Source organism: Maniola jurtina, chromosome 26 (assembly GCF_905333055.1).
Source record: "Maniola jurtina chromosome 26, ilManJurt1.1, whole genome shotgun sequence".
Classification (NCBI taxonomy): Eukaryota; Metazoa; Arthropoda; class Insecta; order Lepidoptera; family Nymphalidae; genus Maniola; species Maniola jurtina.
In genome coordinates this window covers 5,594,406-5,614,972 of record NC_060054.1, presented here as the reverse complement: position 1 = coordinate 5,614,972, position 20,567 = coordinate 5,594,406, and the positions used below count along the sequence as shown (strand labels likewise).

General features: G+C 37.6%; 2 protein-coding genes across 2 annotated transcripts; one reads left to right on the top strand and one right to left on the bottom strand.

The window, feature by feature from the left end:
• Positions 1-1,548: 1,548 nt before the first annotated feature.
• Positions 1,549-7,108, bottom strand: LOC123878395 (zinc finger protein 561-like). The gene is made up of 8 exons (XM_045925592.1): positions 6,814-7,108; positions 6,107-6,278; positions 5,853-5,945; positions 5,521-5,655; positions 5,084-5,440; positions 4,549-4,649; positions 4,331-4,374; positions 1,549-3,064 (listed from the first exon to the last, which is right to left on the bottom strand). Exons 1-8 carry the CDS (start codon positions 6,897-6,899, stop codon positions 2,154-2,156), a joined length of 1,899 nt encoding a protein of 632 aa, XP_045781548.1. The 5' UTR covers positions 6,900-7,108; the 3' UTR covers positions 1,549-2,153.
• A 1,441-nt stretch (positions 7,109-8,549) lies between these two features.
• LOC123878316 (zinc finger protein 846-like) lies at positions 8,550-15,797 on the top strand. The gene is made up of 9 exons (XM_045925478.1): positions 8,550-8,684; positions 8,807-8,978; positions 9,147-9,239; positions 9,424-9,558; positions 9,639-9,995; positions 10,435-10,535; positions 10,716-10,759; positions 13,552-14,506; positions 14,591-15,797. The coding sequence occupies exons 1-9, from the start codon at positions 8,566-8,568 to the stop codon at positions 15,195-15,197; spliced, it is 2,583 nt and encodes an 860-aa protein (XP_045781434.1). The 5' UTR covers positions 8,550-8,565; the 3' UTR covers positions 15,198-15,797.
• Positions 15,798-20,567: the final 4,770 nt, after the last annotated feature.

The window sequence follows — 20,567 nt, the reverse complement described above, 5'->3', positions numbered from 1 at the left end:
GCTATATCTCTCACATAAATCTGTCTCGTTTTAACTCACTCTTAAGTCAGAGCAAAGTCAAAGTGCGCTTTATAGATTTCAGCCTTAGAACACACCAACAAGATCCCTAATAGCATCAAATTGTTGCCTTTAAATAGATTTAGGACAGAGCTATTTAAATGGCTTAAGAGGGCTCCTCCGTCACTCGTTTCCACTCGTTTCATACAATCGTAGTTCCAATTTCATTTGAATACTAAGCAACCAAAGTCCATGAAATTTTGCACATATATTCTAGAAACTAATATCTATGTCTGTGGTTTTCCAGATTTCTGTTAAAATATTCGGTTTCAAAGTTGCGCGGTCTAAAAATTTTCATACAAATCTTTGAGCCCCTGTAATTTTAAAACTACATATTTTTAGAAAAATCTAAAACACCACAGACACAGATATTAGTTTCTAGAATATGTCTGCAAAATTTCATGGACTTTGGTTGCTTAACATTCAAATGAAATTGGAACTACGATTGTATGAAACGAGTGGAAACGAGTGACGGAGAGAGCCCTGTTAACATGCACAATTTTTATGAACTTAAAGAATTTTTTGACATAAGATAGAGTAGATTAATATTAGACTTTGAGTGATTTTAACCATTAATGTTTAATGCACGAAATTTGTACGCCATTCCATGGCAAATGTGGTGATACCAATATGAATGTGTAAGACCTATTTAACCCGCATTTAAGCAAATAAAATAATTTGATTTGATTTGAAGATGCCTATTCACTCTTAGTTGCAATTTTGTAGATGACATTAAATCAATGAATGAACAAGATAAAGTAAACACTGAAATATTATAGTAAAATTGTTTTTCTGTCGCTTGGTATATTTTAATGTTGTAGTGCATTTACATTTATGAACTCAGAATTTTCTCCTCTTTCATTTGACACCCCACTCGATACAATAGCAAAAAAAAAATATTTGGAGACCCCCACTTTTTTTCATGTAATATCCGTTAGGTCAATTTTTTTTGTATTAAATGTAGCCTATGTCACTCGTGTATACATACATTTTTAACCCCCGACCCAAAAAGAGGGGTGTTATAAGTTTGACGTGTGTATCTGTGTATCTGTCTGTGGCATCGTAGCGCCTAAACGAATGAACCAATTTTAATTTAGTTTTTTTTTGTTTGAAAGGTGGCTTGATCGAGAGTGTTCTTAGCTATCATCCAAGAAAATCGGTTCAGCCGTTTAAAAGTTATCATTTTTTTTTCTAGTTACTGTAACCTTCACTTGTTGGGGGTGTTATAAATTTTTAATTTAGACTATTTAACTAAAACCAAGTATGTAGGTACCTAACTACTTTATACAAGGAAAATTAAAGCAAGTATAAAATTAAGTGGGTAATAATATAGTTATTTGTTCAACAAGATAGCAAAGTTCAATTTTGTTGTGAGTGCCTAGTTTGAACGAACCCCGAGCGGGCGAAGGTTAGAATCCTGAGTGTAGCGAGGGGTTCAAAGGCACAAGAAACATACAAAAAAAAGTTGAAAAAACTATAACCCGACTACGGAAAAAATTTAATATTTAATATATTTAATATTTGGGTTACAAACATTAACAAAACAAATATGACACATCTAAACATACTTTGATTGTAACTAGTTCCTAAAAATGCATGCTTATCACCAGTCCTGAGACTTGACTTCTTGCGCGCGAACCAGGTAGGTATCATATCTACCTACTTTGCTTCCATAAAAATTACCAAGTAGTGCCAGATGGAGTGCTTTGGCACCCGTACTAGGAAAACCTGTGTTACGGGCAAAATGAGACAACTTGAACCCGACTTGGTACAAGTAAAATAAACTAAAAAGAGAGAAACAATATAGGTGCTCAGTGCTATCATCGTCTTGAGTAAGATTCAATACAAACGCCGTGGTCGTGCGTTGTCGACAGCGTATTTCTTATCCTTGATTAACGGCATTCCCAATGATTTTACGGCTTGTCTTTTTACACAAGTTGTTTAGTACCAAGCATTTAGCTTTTTCGTGGCAATTGTCATGAGTTTATAACACTGCACGTATAGATAGCGGGCGACAAAAACACATAGTTGCGTTTTGACGAAACATTGTATTTAATAATAAAGTGTTTTGTCACGTATATTCAATATTCACAATTTCACTTTTCACCAGTGTGAGTTCTCATGTGCCTCACTAATTGACCACTTAGGGCGAATTTATATTCGCATAACTTACAATGATATGGCTTTTCACCAGTGTGAGTTCTCATGTGCCTTACTAAGTCACTATTTGATAAAAACTTACTCTCGCATAACTTACACGGATATGGTTTCTCACCAGTGTGAGTTCTCATGTGCCTCCCCAATTGACCACTTTGGGCGAATTTATATTTGCATAACTTACAATGATATGGCTTTTCACCAGTGTGAGTTCTCATGTGCTCCACTAAATGACTACTTCGGGCGCATTTATATTTGCACAACTTACAATGATATGGCTTTTCACCAGTGTGAGTTCTCATGTGCCTCACTAAATCATTATTTGATAAAAACTTTCTCTCGCATAACTTACACGGATATGGTCTCTCACCAGTGTGAGTTCTCATGTGCACCTTTAAATAATCTTTAAATTTAAATTTGTAATGGCAAATATTGCAAGTAAATTGACGTACTAACGAATGAGTTTGAATATGTCTTGCTAGGTTTTGTTTTTGTTTAAACATTTTTTGACAAAAGTCGCAAATGTACACAGTTTTTGATTCAGTAACTTTCTCTTCAGGGGTGATTGGTTCAATGCATTCTGCTAAAAGGACTTCATTCTGACTTGTCGTCTGATAACTGCTATCTTTAGAGGCAATGTTCTGACTGAGACAAGATCTAACAGATTGTTTTTGTGTCTTCGTCAGTGACCCATCCCGTCTTGGGACAACTTTCTTAGGGAAAATATCATATAATTTGACATAACAATCTGTTAGTGTTGTGTATCGACCACTGTCGTCTGTGTCGGCTTGCTCAGTTGATGGCTCTTTCATCTCGATATTTATTGCAAGACTCGCGGCCAGGGGAACAGCTGAAATGAAACATACACAATTATTGGGGTCATTTAAAATTTATTAAAAACCGGTCAAGTGCGAATCGGGTCTCGCTCTTTTAGGGTTCCGTACATGATTATGAACATCATATATTGGGTGTATGAAATATTTGTTCTCTGAGCGAAAACAATGCAATGAACCTTAAAAGAAAAACCCATAAAATCGTTCGTTTGTTGTAGTCACAACTCAAAAACTATTCCACAAATCGTTCTTTTCAGTATTTGTTGTTTAAAAACAGTACAGATATGTGGTACATGATATACCGAAATTCCATATTCCTAACTAGTTTAGTTTTGAGGTAGCGCCCGTCACAAAAATGGTCTAACTGACATTTCCTTATAAATACTTTTACTGAGATTGCGTAATGATAGGACCTATCACTATATTATAAATGCGCACGGGTGTTTTTTTTGTTGGTTTATTGATTTGTTGGTTTGTCCTTCAATCACGTCGCAGCAGCGCGACGGATTGACGTGCTGTTTTGCATGGGCACAGTTAAAAACTTGGAGAGTGACAAAAGTTATTTTTTATCCCGGATCCCGGAAAATCAAAGAGTTCCCACGGGATTCAAAACCTAAATCCACGCGGACGAAGTCGCGGGCATCAGCTAGTGACAATTAATTTGACAGCATCCATAACATTTATAAAATGTCACTTTTAAAACAAAGACTGATATCATACTTTTGACATGATATTTGACACAAAGTTAAAATGAGTTGTTAAAAGTTAATGGAATTCCAATATTACCTATTTAAACTGATATTATAAAGGGGAAAAGTTTGTAAGTTTGTTTGCAGGAAATAATGTCTGGAACTACTGAACCGATATTGAAACTACTTTAACCAGTACAAATTACAGTACATTATTCCTGAGTGACATCACACTAATATTATAAAGGACAAAGTTTGCATGTGTGTGTGTGTGTATGTTTGTTACTCTTTCACGCAAAAACTACTGGACGGATTTGGCTGAAATTTGGAATGGAGATAGATAATATCCTGGATTAGCACATAGGCTACTTTTTATCCCGGAAAATCAAAGAGTTCCCACGGGATTTCGAAAAACCTAAATCCACGTGGGTGAAGTCGCGGGTGTCGGCTAGTAGGTTATATTTTTTTTTTTTTAATCAGAGATCCCTATGGAAATTGTAATAAGCTACCCATGTGTAGCCTGGCCGGGTCACTAGTTTTAAATAATTATGTTAGGTTGACATATTATTATGATTTACAAGTAATTAATCTTACCTAAGGTCATCGCGGCATGTGTGGAAGTACTGGGACCTGCATGCCTGTGAAATATATCAGAATGTATCTAGAGTGTACCGGGGAGCCACGAGCCAGCATGCAGCTGCACTGTAGCAGGTTAGAGAGGAGGGAAGAGTGTTACGATTTCTGATACTAGTATGAGTGTATTCTAACTGTAACTTGAAGTAAACGTTATTGGTAGTGGCAGGTATACTGACTTGTTCTCAGAGCTGAGTGCAGAGTGTGCAGAGCTGGAGCTCACAGCTGTATGAGGCTTGCATACTTGTGACGTCTCACATTCACCATCAACGTTACCGTCCTAGCAAATACAAAACAAATTCATAATATTTCAGTCCTTTGAGAGTTTGAAAGAGCAACAACTACACAAGCTCAATCTGGTAGAAGGCTTTAGCCGTGTCTAGTTACCACCCTACCAGCAAAGCCATGCTGGCAAGCGTTTCACGGTTTCGGTATGATGCCGAGTAGAAACCTAAAGGGTATGGGTTTCATAAAACTGCCATTCCCCATCCACGTTAGCCCAGTTCCATCTTAGACTGTCTCATCACTTACCACCAAGTGAGATCGCAGTCAAGGGCTTACTTGTATATGAAGGAAAAAAAACGTGAATTCAACAAAACAAGCTAAGAGTAAACTGTAAAACATTCACATATTCATTGTTTTTGGTGCAAAATGCTACTACTATATGAATTTAGCAGCTGATGGAAGTGGTATAACAGTGGTAAATAATCTCACCTGAAGATACATGCACATATGTTGCATGTACGCATGTTCATGGACAAACTCCTCCCAACAAAATGTACATTGGAAGGGAGCACTTTCGTACTTTAATGGGTCCCGAACAAAATCACTGACATTATTGTCATCTTCATTCTCCATTTCCATGTCTTCATCAGCCGTCATGGACTCATCATTTCCTTCAATTTTCATGATACTTTCCAATCTGGTTTCCTCTAATTCTTCCTGGTTGTCTTCTGAGGGGTGTTCTAGTATGTGCAAGTCACAGTGGTCAGGCCCTAGCGTTGTGAACACCATATTACTCTTTAGTTGGTGTTTTGTGCGGTTTATCAGTTTTATATGTTGTCCTGTAATCTGTTGAGAGACATGTTAAGTGTTAAATGTGTATAGTACAAGGATAAGAAAGGATGCAAGTTTATGTATCAAGTACTCACTAATCCATGTTTTTGAACTAAGTCCATCATCAGTGCACGGGCTCTCAAGCTCATGTCTCTAAATCTACTGAAGTTTATCAATCTCTGAGCACATTGTACGCAAAGTGTTGGTTTTAGGTTTCCTTGATCACACAACTGAAACAACACACAACTAAAGTAATCAAACAATCCTTAAATAATCCTTGTTTGTCCCTGCACTGTTAACCTGCACTGTTAACCATTTAACAAAAGCATTTGATGGCGTACAATATAGGGATTCAACTTTAATATACATGGCGCTATCCTGTGTGTGTACACAATACATAACAATACATCATACATTAACAACTTACAGGCTCTCCAGTTAACTTTTCATATGATTCTTCCAATGCATATTCACTCATTAGTATCAGCTTGCTGTCAGTGTCTAGGCATATCATGCAAACCTGCAAATATATTTACTATTAGTTACTTCTACAAAAGAAGAGGAAAAAGACACATTCAGACCCAATGTCTTACTTAGCTACTTCTCCTTCCACAACCGCACTTGATCTGATTTTGTTTGTATTGACAACTAAAAATTACATAACATGACATTATGAGTTACCTGCACTGTTGAAGGGATGGCATGAGAACGAATTTGCCTTGAGCCACTTTCTGTTTCATAAACATCATCATTTAGAAAATGCTGTGAGCAGACCACAGCAGAGTCTGGCAGGTTGTCTTGTCTGCCGAGGGCTCTGAGCCAGGCAGCACGGAGATGCACTTCACTCGGGAAACTGGAAATTACCTTTCATGTTATAGGTACCTACATAACAAACCTGAATCTAAGTGATTCATATTTTACACAGTAGAACCACCTATACTTATGTTCTTAGTTACATTTCAAATACACACACATTTTGATAACTCTTTGAAAGCTGTTGCGTTGCTGCAAGCAGGCTGCAGGGCAGTGCTCCAATGACCACCAGCGTGACTAGCTGATCTGAACATCGATGTATATGGATTAGCCTTTCCCATACAATTCCGTCCGCAAAAATACGCTTGAATCTTACGTCATCGTCATTGACAAAGTCAAGACTTTTGCAAATTCTATTGACTTTTTGAGCGCGTTTTTTATCTTCGACGGGCCCATCCATATACATCGATGGGTCTGAACTAACTGATTGCAGCTCAGACTGGCTCAGACCAGCAGTCTGCAGTTAGTACAGAACTGATAACGACAATAAACTCTCAAATATAACACTCAGTTTGACAAGTGAGAACTCGATATGACGACGACTTGCGAGTCAACTCAACTCAAATAATACTCACACATGAAAACTGATTTCCTTGCCTTCTGCCTCTGAAGGTGATACATTGTCCGAAGTATTTTCGCAGAAAGGCACACAACACCGCATTTTCAATGCTTATTGTTTTGCCTTGAATCTCAAGGTCGATTTATCATCGGAAAACCTATGTTCGTGGTATGGTAATTTTATAATGTGTTTAAATGGTAGCTTTGCTAGATTTACGGTTAATAGCTGATAATGTTATTTCCAGATATCAAGATTAACTTTTTAGAGTTTATTGGCACTAAGGCAGCATTTTTCGACATTTTCTACGTTTGATACATAGAGCTGTGACATAGAGTAGGATTATGTTTGATAATTGATTTGACGTTTTTGACGCATGACCCCTAGGGTATTAATGTTCTGTGCGCATGACCATTTAAGGGCATGAGACCGGCCTGTCCGCGAAATTCAAATTTAATTTGGTTTTTCGCAATTTGTAAACTAATACGACAACGTAGGCTTATGGTTATTTTATTTGCGACAATGGCAGTATCATCCTCACAGGTTTATATAAAAATCTTTACTTGAAAAGGTCCAGTTTAAGAAATAAATTAAAGTATCGACTATTCTCACAAAGCCCACCAAAGCTGATGGGATTTAGAAACTGTCGATTATAAATTGATATTGAATATAATATGATATAATAAGTAACTACATACAAAGTAAGGACGTTGTTTTTGATTTATTTAAAAACCTAAATCAAGGCGGGCATCATATTATAGTACCTATAATATTAAAGGACATATCTAAATATCTCAATCTGGAGGTGAGCGTTAACAGTAACACAGTTTCTAACTAACTAAAGCTTGTTGTTACCGTTCTTTACTTTTTAGGCAATGTAAAGAGAAAAATAACGACCGTTGTATGCTTTATTTCTGGTGTTCAAGATATTTGAATGAAATAGGTAGAAATTGTGCGACTAGCCACAACTGCAGCATTAAATTCATGAGTGACAGTAATTTTAAACGACCAGGCTTAAAAGGGCTAGAATCTAGAGCTGTAAAACCTGTTTATAAAAAAAAAACTGTCAAACGGAAACGTCGACTCGACACCTATCCAATCCAACCGTCATCCTACAAACTTGACATTGGTTAATCTTTGTAAAGCCAGACGAGAGAGAAAAAAAAAACCGTTATTCGTCAAAAACGTCAAAAGTAAAACCAAACGTCGAAAAGTGCCAAATAAGTTCATCTTGTTTTCATAAAAATCTGGAAATAACATCTATTTAACCGTAAATCTTTAATCTAGCAAAGCTACTATTTAAACACGTTAAAAAATTACCATACCACGAACATATGTTTTCTGATGATAAATCGAGCTCGAGATTCAAGGCAAAACAATAAGCATTGAAAATGCGGTGTTGTGTGCCTTTCTGCGAAAATACTTCGGACAATGTATCACCTTCAGAGGCAGAAGGCAAGGAAATCAGTTTTCATGTGTGAGTATTATTTGAGTTGAGTTGACTCGCAAGTCGTAGTCATCGAGTTCTCACTTGTCAAACTGAGTGTTATATTTGAGAGTTTATTGTCGTTATCAGTTCTGTACTAACTGCAGACTGCTGGTCTGAGCCAGTCTGAGCTGCAATCAGTTAGTTCAGATCCATCGATGTATATGGATGGGCCCGTCGAAGATAAAAAACGCGCTCAAAAAGTCAATAGAATTTGCAAAAGTCTCTTGACTTTGTCAATGACGATGACGTAAGATTCAAGCGTATTTTTGCGGACGGAATTGTATGGGAAAGGCTAATCCATATACATCGATGTTCAGATCAGCTAGTCACGCTGGTGGTCATTGGAGCACTGCCCTGCAGCCCGCTTGCAGCAACGCAACAGCTTTCAAAGAGTTATCAAAGTGTGTGTGTATTTGAAATGTAACTAAGAACATAAGTATAGGTGGTTCTACTGTGTAAAATATGAATCACTTAGATTCAGGTTTGTTATGTAGGTACCTATAACATGAATGGTAATTTCCAGTATCCCGAGTGAAGTGCATCTCCGTGCTGCCTGGCTCAGAGCCCTCGGCAAACAAGACAACCTACCAGACTCTGCTGTGGTCTGCTCGCAGCATTTTCTCAATGAAGACATTTATGAAACAGAAAGTGGCTCAAGGCAAATTCGTTCTCATGCTGTTCCTTCAACAGTGCAGGTAACTCATAATGTCATATTATGTATTGTTAGTTGTCAGTAAATCAATAATATCAAAATCAGATCAATTGCGGTTGTGGAAGGAGAAGTAGCTAAGTAAGACATTGGGTCTGAATGTGTCTTTTTCCTCTTCTGTTGTAGAAGTAACTAATAGTAAATATATTTGCAGGTTTGCATGATATGCCTAGACACTGACAGCAAGCTGATACTAATGAGTAAATACGCATTGGAAGAATCATATGAAAAGTTAACTGGAGAGCCTGTAAGTTGTTAATTTATGATGTATGGTTATGTTTTGTGTACACACACAGGATAGCGCCATGTGTATTAAAGTTGAATCCCTATATTGTATGCCATCAAATGCTTTTGTTAAATGGTTAACAGTGCAGGGACAAACAGGGATTATTTAAGGATTGTTTGATTACTTTAGTTGTGTGTTGTTTCAGTTGTGTGATCAAGGAAACCTAAAACCAACACCTTGTGTACAATGTGCTCAGAGATTGATAAATTTTAATAGATTTAGAGACAAGAGCTTGAGAGCCCGTGCACTGATGATGGACTTAGTTCAAAAACATGGATTAGTGAGTACTTAATACATAAACTTGCATCCTTTCTTATCCTTGTACTATACACATTTAATACTTAACATGTCTCTCAACAGATTACAGGACAACATATAAAACTGATAAACCGCACAAAACACCAACTAAAGAGTAATATGGTGTTCACAACGCTAGGGCCTGACCACTGTGACTTGCACATACTAGAACACCCCTCAGAAGACAACCAGAAAGAATTAGAGGAAACCAGACTGGAAAGTATCATTAAAATTGAAGGAAATGATGAGTCCATGACGGCTGATGAAGACATGAAAATGGAGAATGAAGATGACAATAATGTCAGTGACTTTATTCGGGACCCATTAAAGTACGAAAGTGCTCCCTTCCAATGTACATTTTGTTGGGAGGAGTTTGTCCATGAACATGCGTACATGCAACATATGTGCACATATCTCCAGGTGAGATAATTTACCACTGTTATACCACTTCCATCAGCTGCTAAATTCATATAGTAGTATCATTTTGCACCAAAAACAATGAATATGTGAATGTTTTACAGTTTACTCTTAGCTTGTTTTGTTGAATTCACGTATTTTTTCCTTCATATACAAGTTAGCCCTTGACTGCGATCTCACTTGGTGGTAAGTGATGAGACAGTCTAAGATGGAACTGGGCTAACCTGGATGGGGAATGGCAGTTTTATGAAACCCATACCCCTTAGGTTTCTACATGGCATCATACCGAAACAGTGAAACACTTGCCAGCACTGCTTTGCCGGTAGGGTGCTAACTAGCCACGGCTAAAGCCTTCCACCAGATTAAGCTTGTATAGTTGTGAAGGGGCTCTATCAAACTCTCAAAGGACAGAAATGTTACGAATGTATTTTGCATTTGCTAGGACGGTAACGGCGATGGTGAATATGAGACGTCACAAGTAAGCAAGCCTCATACAGCTGTGAGCTCCAGCTCTGCACACTCTGCACTCAGCACTGAGATGAAGTTAGTATACCTGCCAGTACCAATAACGTTTACTTCAAGTTACAGTTAGAATACACTCATACTAGTATCAGAAATCGTAACACTCTTCCCTCCTCTCTAACCTGCCATATGCAGTACAGCTGCATGCTGGCTAGTGGCTCCCCGGTACACTCTAGATACATTCTGATATTTATTTCACAGGCATGCAGGTCCCAGTACTTCCACACACGCCGCGATGGCCTTAGGTAAGATATTGCGTTATTCATCACATTACATTTTACACATATTTAGGGTTCCGTACCTCAAAAAGAAAAATGGAACCCTTAGGATCACTTGTTGTCTGTCTGTCCGTCCGTCCGTCCGTCCGTCGTGTCTGTCAAGAAAACCTATAGGGTACTTCTCGTTGACCTAGAATCATGAAATTTGGCAGGTAGGTAGGTCTAATAGTACAAGTACAGGAATAAATCTGAAAACCACGAATTTGTGGTTACATCATTTAAAACAAAGTTAAGATATGTTTCAATTTTCAAAGTAATATTCCTATACCAAGTGGGGTATCATATAAAAGGGTTTTACTTGTACATTCTAAAACAGATTTTTATTTATTTTTATGTATTACAGTTTTTGATTTATCGTGCAAAATGTTAAAAAAGGTACCCGAGTACGGAACCCTCAGTGCGCGAGTCTGACTCGCACTTCGCCGGTTTTTTAAACAAGGAAATATGTAGTTAAAATGTTTTATTTCAGTCGCTCCTCTACACGCAAGTCTTACGACAAATAATGAAATAAAACAACCCCTAACTGAGAAAGCCGATACTAACGTCAGTTGCCAAAACATCAGATTAACAGATTGCTTTGTCAAATTATATGATGTTTTCTCTAAGAATGATGTACCAAGACAAGAAGGAAAAACTGTTAGGGCTTGTGTAAATAAAAACATTGTGGCTAAAGATATGAGTTATCAGGCAACAGGTGCGAATGAAGTCTCTACAACTGAATATGTTGAACCTGTCACTAACACTGGAAAAGTAAATGTATCGAAAACTGTACAAAGTAAAACTGATTGTTTGAAGAATGTCATTGATATACAATGTTCATTACAAAGTAGTTCACACACGGAGGGGTTCATTTGTGATATTTGTCGCATTGTGTTTAAACAAAAAAGGCTCTTAGTTAAACACCTAAAGACTCACGCTGAAGCAAGACTGTTCGCTTGCAATATTTGCCAGTATAGATGTAAATATCAAAGTTATTTGAAGGCGCATATGAAAACTCACTCTGCTGAAAAACCAATTTCCTGTAAGTTGTGCGATTACAAATGTTCAAAAAATAGCCAGCTAATGTTGCACACAAGAACCTATACTGGTATAAAACCATACTCCTGTGAGTTATGCAATTACAGGAGTACAAGCAAAACTAATCTATTGACACACAAGGGAACCCACACTGGTATAAAACCTTTCTTGTGCAACTTATGCAATTACAAATTTACAGAAAATAGCAATCTAGTGAAGCACATGAGAACCCACACTGGCGAAAGACCTTTCTCATGTAAGTTATGCGACTACAAATGTTCAAGAAATGACACGTTAGTGACGCACATGAGAACCCACACGGGTGAAAAGCCATATTCCTGCAAGATATGCGAGTACAAATGTGCAAATAGTAGTTACCTAGTGGGGCACATGAGAGCCCACACTGGTATCAAACCTTTCTTGTACAACTTATGTAATTACAAATGTACAGAAAATAGCACTCTACTGAAGCACATGAGAACCCACACTGGTGAAAGACCTTTCTCATGTAAGTTATGCGACTACAAATGTGCAAGAAATGACACTCTAGTGAAGCACATGAGAACCCACACGGGTGAAAAGCCATACTCCTGCAAGATATGTGAGTACAAATGTGCACAGGGTAGTAGTCTGATGAGGCATATGAGAACTCACACTGCCTCTGGTGAAAAGCGTTCATCAAATTCGTGAGCCGCACGCCTCACTCCGCCACCGGAGAAGGCTCAGGACATAAACTCTGTAGCAGAGAGGGTGTAGTGTGCTTTGTATAGAGTGTACCTTATACATAGTGTAATGACTATTCTTTTAAAAATTGTTATTTTAAGCTAAAGGAAACTTGTAAAAAAAATCGTAGCACTGCGTGATCTAAACCCGCGTAGGGTACGTCCATGAAGCCGGAGCCGGGCCGAAAGTTAGTGTAAAGTGTAAGCTGATAAAAATCGCATACAGCTTTAGCGAGATGCACCGCACCGCAGCACGCTGCATCGGTGCCGCGATTTTATTGCGCGGTAATAGTATACACCAAAAGGTGGCGCAAGGCTGATGCGGTGGCAACATGGCAGCGGTGTAGCTTATATGAGATTTTCATTTATTTTTTTTATTCTTACAACTATTTACATTGTATTCTTAGCGCCCTGAAGTCTTGGCGACTTGTCTGGGCGCTGCACATTCCTCAAAAATTAACTGTATGGAATACGGGTGAGACTACTCAGTACACTCAATACAATAATATTATGCTGGTATAAGATTATATATTATACAAAGTAAGGTACCTACTTGGTTGCACAGCGCACGAACATTAGGTATTTGTGGCGCTCGGCACCGAGGCGATGCTAGCCAACTCGTTACCGGACTTATACAGGCTGTTCTATGTAGATATTAGATAAAAACTATAAGTAGTATAGGATATTTATAGAATGTAATTATGAAATATGCGTAGTATACGTGTGCGTGTGTTTATGTAAGCAATTGGGTTTTTGTTATTATTTATATATTATTGAATTGTTTACGTAAGGGAAGACGTGTTTAATAAATATTTCTTGATTTTATACTTTATATTGTTTTTCGTTATTTTAGTTTGTTTACGTTTAGCGTGTCTTACATCGCGTAGCCAGAGCGACAGATGACATGATTATGAATGATGAAAGTACATGCAAATACATGCAGTTCAACTGTAGCATATGGTGATTATAAATCATCCTGTCCCACTTACTAAATAAAACAAGAAATATAATTTGTTTCAGTCATTCCTGACAAAGAGCCAGCAAATGAAGATACCGATGCAGTCCGGGAAAGTAAACCAGTATTTGAACTAAACAATGGCGCATTCGATAACCATACATCCGATATCAGCTGCAAAAGGAACATAAACATTAGTAGATTAACAAATTGCGTAGTTAAATTATATGACATTTTCAAAAACCCTAAGGTCAATCAGAACATTGCCTCTAAAGATATCAATTATCATGCAAATGAAATCCCTACGACAGTAGACGTTGGACCAGACATTAATACAGTTAAAGCTTTACAAAGTAAAACTGATTGTTTGAAGAATGACAATAACATGCAATGTAATAATTCTTTAGAAAATAGTTCACACGTCGAGGAAAGAGGGTTCATTTGTGACATTTGTAGAAAAATGTATAACCGAAAATGTCTCTTAGTTAAACACATAAAGACTCACAGTGAAGTCGGACTGTTCACTTGCAACATTTGCCAGTACAAATGTAAATATCAAAGTTATTTGAAGATTCATATGAGAACTCACACTGGTGAAAAACCTTTCTTGTGTAAGTTATGCAATTACAGATGTATACAAAGTAGCTATCTAGTGCAGCACATGAGAACCCACACTGGTGATAGACCTTTCTCATGTAAGTTATGCGACTACAAATGTGCAACAAATAGCAGTCTAGTGACGCACATGAGAACCCACACTGGTATCAAACCTTTCTTGTGCAACTTATGCAATTACAAATGTACAGAAAATAGCACTCTAGTGACGCACATGAGAACCCACACTGGTGAAAGACCTTTCTCTTGTAAGTCATGCAATTACAAATGTGCAACAAATAGCACTCTAGTGATGCACATGAGAACCCACACTGGTCAAAGACCTTTCCCGTGTAAGTTATGTGATTACAAATGTGCAAGAAATAGCACTCTAGTGAAGCACATGAGAACCCACACGGGTGAAAAGCCATACTTCTGCAAGATATGCTACTACAAATGTGCAAGAAATGACACTCTAGTGCAGCACATGAAAACCCACACTGGTGATAGACCTTTCTCGTGTAAGTTATGCAATTACAAATGTGCAAGAAATGACACTCTAGTGAGGCACATGGGAACCCACACTGGTAAAAAGCCATACTCCTGCAAGATATGCGAGTACAAATGTGCAAATAGTAGTCATCTAGTTCAGCACATGAGAACCCACACTGGTATCAAACCTTTCTTGTGCAACTTATGCAATTACAAATGTACACAAAGTAGTAGTCTTGTGCAGCACATGAGAACCCACACTGGTGAAAGACCTGTCTCGTGTAAGTTATGCAATTACAAGTGTTCACAAAGTAGTCATCTAGTGCAGCACATGAGAACCCACACTGGTATCAAACCTTTCTTGTGCAACTTATGCTATTACAAATGTACACAAAGTAATAGTCTTGTGCAGCACATGAGAGCCCACACTGGTGAAAGACCTTTCTTGTGTGAGTTATGTGATTACAAATGCGCACGAAATAGCACTCTAGTGACGCACATGAGAACCCACACGAAGCCATACTCCTGCAAGATATGCAAGTACAAATGTGCACATAAAGCTAGTCTAATGAGTCATATAAGAACTCACACTGCCATTGGTGAAACGCCTTCATCAAGTTCGTGAACCGCACGTCTCACTCCACCACCGGAGAATGCTCGGGAGATAAACTCTACAACAGACAGTGTGTAGTGTTCTTTGTGTAGAGTGTATCTTGGAGGATCTGGGTATGAGTGATATGACACACCCACTTTGGGATGCCCTGACATTAATGAAGACACTACACGTTATTATTATATTATGATTATTCGTCAGAAAATAGTTATTAAAATATAAGGTTACTTTTTAAGTCGAACGACATTGTCCTAGGCTGATTACTATATTCTGACACGCGTAGGATAAACCAGTTTGACGTAGCATAATTTAAGTAGTTTGGACTTAGGCCTGAAATCAAGTTGCAAACGCATAACTGTTAAATTACTTATTACTTAATATTATTGATACAACCTTTTTTATTTAGTATAATTATTTTAATATGTATATATATCTTAGATTTGATTATAATATTACATACTACGACCGAATCGACAAACGTCGATTGAACATATTTTATTGTCAGCGCTTGTTGACTATTTCATGAAATGCCACCATTTTAATTCTACGATCTGGCTATGACATAGATAAGAATGTTTAATGTGGGATAGTATTAAAAGTATAACAATTAAATCTGTGTATTATTTTAGATACATTCTTTACGTAAGTACTTACCGTAGTTTTGTAAAGGTTTGACGACCTGCCTGATGTAGTGGTATAGATTCATGACTTGATATGATTCAGGCTGAAAGACTTTGGTCGTGCCCAGTTGCCTCTGTCGGCAAAGCCGTGCCGCCAAGCGACGACGCTGTTCATCGCGATGCCGGGCGAAAACTTAACAGGAATAAGTGTTTAATAAAACAGTCCCATCTTTAGACTATTGCTTACCAAGGTGAGATCGCAGTCAAGGACTAGCATCGGCTATGGTCATCGAAATAAATACTTGCCTTGTTGCAGAGGCTATTCGACGGCGGATCATGAGGTCCCGGATCGGGCCATAAAACTTATTGGGGTTTTTGATAAGGAACTGTCTGTCTGTAATTTCGAAATAACTAACTACCTAACTACCTTATATTAAGCTCATATGGTTATTTGAACTGTACCATATCTGAATCACACGTTTTAAAATTTTTGTCTGTCTGTTTGAACGGGTTGATCTTCGGAACGGCTGAACCTATTTTGATGGGACATCTATAGAAATAGATAAGTAGAGCATTAACCAAGGAGTAACATAGGCTACATTTTTTACCAACTTTCAAAAATGGAGTTGTGTTTTTCTACGTTTGTACACCGATATCGCCGATATTTCTTAACTGATTTGCGTATTTTTTTTTTGATCGATAGAGAAACTGCGAAATTGTTCCAAAAAGAATTGGATTCCAACTCTTCAATCCTGATGCTGCAGAGGACCTGCCCACCAAAGCTGATGGGGTTTAGAAAATGTCGATTATAAATTGATATTGAATATATCTATACAGGGTGGTCAAAAAGTCGTGAAAAGAACAGAAACTCTTCACTAACACCACGTGCCAGAACTACCCAGAATGCCCGTCTTGCAAGTAGTTCATCTTTTCTAGGAAACAAAAGGATAAAGAAACTATGCCTCTCGTTCACACTAATCATCCTTTCTATTTGCATTGTTGGAATAAGTAGGATGTGAAAGAGAGGCATAGTTTTTTTATCCTTTTGTTTCCTAGAAAAGAGGGCGTTCTGGGTAGTTCTGACACGTGGTGGTAGTGAAGAGTTTCTGTTTTTTTTGCACAAATTTTAAGTGTGACAAGCACAGTGATGTTTCTAGCATTCCAACGTACAAAAAACTAGCAGTTTAACTAGCAGCATGATAATCTTCAAAATTATTTTGAATTAAACTAATCTACTGAAATTTGCACCTTCATATGAAAAAATCACGAAACTAAGAGTAATGTGTTATACCTCATTTAAATTGGCATTAAATCAGCAAGTTTTTCTGATACAGTGTCACTTTTCTGTAGTACATTTTTTTTTCACAGTGCGCTTTTAAAGTGACATTTAATTTTTGGTAACGCTTTAAAAGTTTTGGAAAAAAATTAATTGCTCTTGTAATTTAGTAGCCAGAGCCTCAGTAGAAGTAGTGCTGTGCTGATACATTATCTAGTAATGACACAGCATCGTTTGTTTTATTGTTTTTTATCTCATTTTTTTTAATTAGTCTAATTGTAAGAGAATCTGGTATTTTGTTAAAAAACCCAAAAATATTCATAACTCAAGGCAATTTAAATATGGCCATGCTGTAGATTTTTTTTTTTTGCAAGAAATTACCTCCTCTATCTCCCTATTTCGTTTGATCCACGACTTTTTGACCACTCTGTATAAAGTAAAGGCGTTGTTTTTGATTATTGAAAACCTAAATCTATGCGGGCATCATACAGTATAATAATATAGCACATAATCTAATACCTATCTCAATCTGGAGGTGAGCGTTAACAGTAACACAGTTTCTAACTAAAGCAGTTGTTACCGTTCTTTACTTTTTAGGCAATGTAAAGAGAAAAATAACGACCGTTGTATGCTTTTATTTCTGGTGTGCAAGATATAAGAGGAGAATGAAATGGAAATAGTGCGACTGGCAACAACTGCAGCATTAAATTCATGAGTGATAGTAATTTTAAACGACCAGGCTTAAAAGGGCTAGAATCTAGAGCCGTAAAACCTGTTAATAAAAAAAAACTGTCAAACGGAAACGTCGACTCGACACCTATCCAATCCAACCGTCATCCTACAAACTTGACATTGGCTAATCTTTGTAAAGCCAGACGAGAGAGAAAAAAAAACCATCATACCTATGTAAAAGTAAAAAACGTCAAAACTGGTCAAAACCAAACGTCGAAAAGTGCCCAAAAAGTTCGTCTTGATTTCTTAAAAATCTGGAAATAACATCTATTTAACCGTAAATCTTTAATCTAGCAAAGCTACCATTTAAACACGTTAAAAAATTACCATACCACGAACATATGTTTTCCGATGATAAATCGAGCTTGAGATTCAAGGCACAACAATAAGAATTGAAAATGCGGTGTTGTGTGTCTTTCTGCGAAAATACTTCCGACAATGTATCACCAACAGAGGCAGAAGGCAAGGAAATCAGTTTTCATGTGTGAGTATTATTTGAGTTGAATTTACTCGCAAGTGGTAGTCATCGAGTTCTCACTTGTCAAACTGAGTGTTATATTTGAGAGTTTATTGTCGTTATCAGTTCTGTACTAACTGCAGACTGCTGGTCTGAGCCAGTCTGAGCTGCAATCAGTTAGTTCAGATCCATCGATGTATATGGATGGGCCCGTCGAAGATAAAAAACGCGCTCAAAAAGTCAATAGAATTTGCAAAAGTCTCTTGACTTTGTCAATGACGATGACGTAAGATTCAAGCGTATTTTTGCGGACGGAATTGTATGGGAAAGGCTAATCCATATACATCGATGTTCAGATCAGCTAGCCACGCTGGTGGTCATTGGAGCACTGCCCCGCAGCCGGCTTGCAGCAACGCAACAGCTTTCAAAGAGTTATCAAAGTGTGTGTGTATTTGAAATGTAACTAAGAACATAAGTATAGGTGGTTCTACTGTGTAAAATATGAATCACTTTGATTTAGGTTTGTTATGTAGGTACCTATAACATGAATGGTAATTTCCAGTTTCCCAAGTGAAGTGCATCTACGTGCTGCCTGGCTCAGAGCCCTCGGCAAACAAGACATCCTGCCAGACTCAGCTGTGGTCTGCTCGCAGCATTTTCTAAATGATGACATTTATGAAACAGAAAGTGGCTCAAGGCAAATTCGTTCTCATGCTATTCCTTCAACAGTGCAGGTAACTCATAATGTCATGTTATGTATTGTTAGTTGTCAGTAAATCAATACTAACAAAATCAGATCAAGTGCGGTTGTGGAAGGAGAAGTAGCTAAGTAAGACATTGGGTCTGAATGTGTCTTTTTCCTCTTATGTTGTAGAAGTAACTAATAGTAAATATATTTGCAGGTTTGCATGATATGCCTAGACACTGACAGCAAGCTGTTACTAATGAGTAAATACGCATTGGAAGAAGCATATGAAAAGTTAACTGGAGAGCCTGTAAGTTGTTAATTTATGATGTATGGTTATGTATTGTGTACACACACAGGATAGGGCCATGTATATTAAAGTTGAATCCCTATATTGTACGCCATCAAATGCTTTTGTTAAATGGTTAACAGTGCAGGTTAACAGTGCAGGGACAAACAAGGATTATTTAAGGATTGTTTGATTACTTTAGTTGTGTGATCAAGGAAACCTAAAACCAACACTTTGCGTACAATGTGCTCAGAGATTGATAAACTTCAGTAGATTTAGAGACATGAGCTTGAGAGCCCGTGCACTGATGATGGACTTAGTTCAAAAACATGGATTAGTGAGTACTTGATACATAAACTTGCATCCTTTCTTATCCTTGTACTATACACATTTAACACTTAACATGTCTCTCAACAGATTACAGGACAACATATAAAACTGATAAACCGCACAAAACACCAACTAAAGAGTAATATGGTGTTCACAACGCTAGGGCCTGACCACTGTGACTTGCACATACTAGAACACCCCTCAGAAGACAACCTGAAAGAATTAGAGGAAACCAGACTAGAAGGTATCATGAAAATTGAAGGAAATGATGAGTCCATGACGGCTGATGAAGACATGGAAATGGAGAATGAAGATGACAATAATGTCAGTGATTTTGTTCGGGACCCATTAAAGTACGAAAGTGCTCCCTTCCAATGTACATTTTGTTGGGAGGAGTTTGTCCATGAACATGCGTACATGCAACATATGTGCACGTATCTCCAGGTGAGATTTTTACCACTGTTATACCACTTCCATCAGCTGCTAAATTCATATAGTAGTAGCATTTTGCACCAAAAACAATGAATATGTGAATGTTTTACAGTTTACTCTTAGCTTGTTTTGTTGAATTCACGTTTTTTCCTTCATATACAAGTAAGCCCTTGACTGCGATCTCACTTGGTGGTAAGTGATGAGACAGTCTAAGATGGAACTAGGCTAACCTGAATGGGCAATGACAGTTTTAATTAACCTTACACCCTTTTGGTTTCTACACAGCATCATACTGAAACGGTGAAACGCTTGCCAGCATGGCTTTGCTGGTAGGGTGGTAACTAGCCACGGCCAAAGCCTTCTACCAGATTGTGTAGTTGTTGCTCTTTCAAACTCTCAAAGGACTGAAATATTATGATTTTGTTTTGTATTTGCTAGGAAGGTAACGTTGATGGTGAATATGAGACGTCACAAAAATGCAAGCCTCATACAGCTGTGAGCTCCAGCTCTGCACACTCTGCACTCAGCACTGAGATCAAGTCAGTATACCTGCCAGTACCA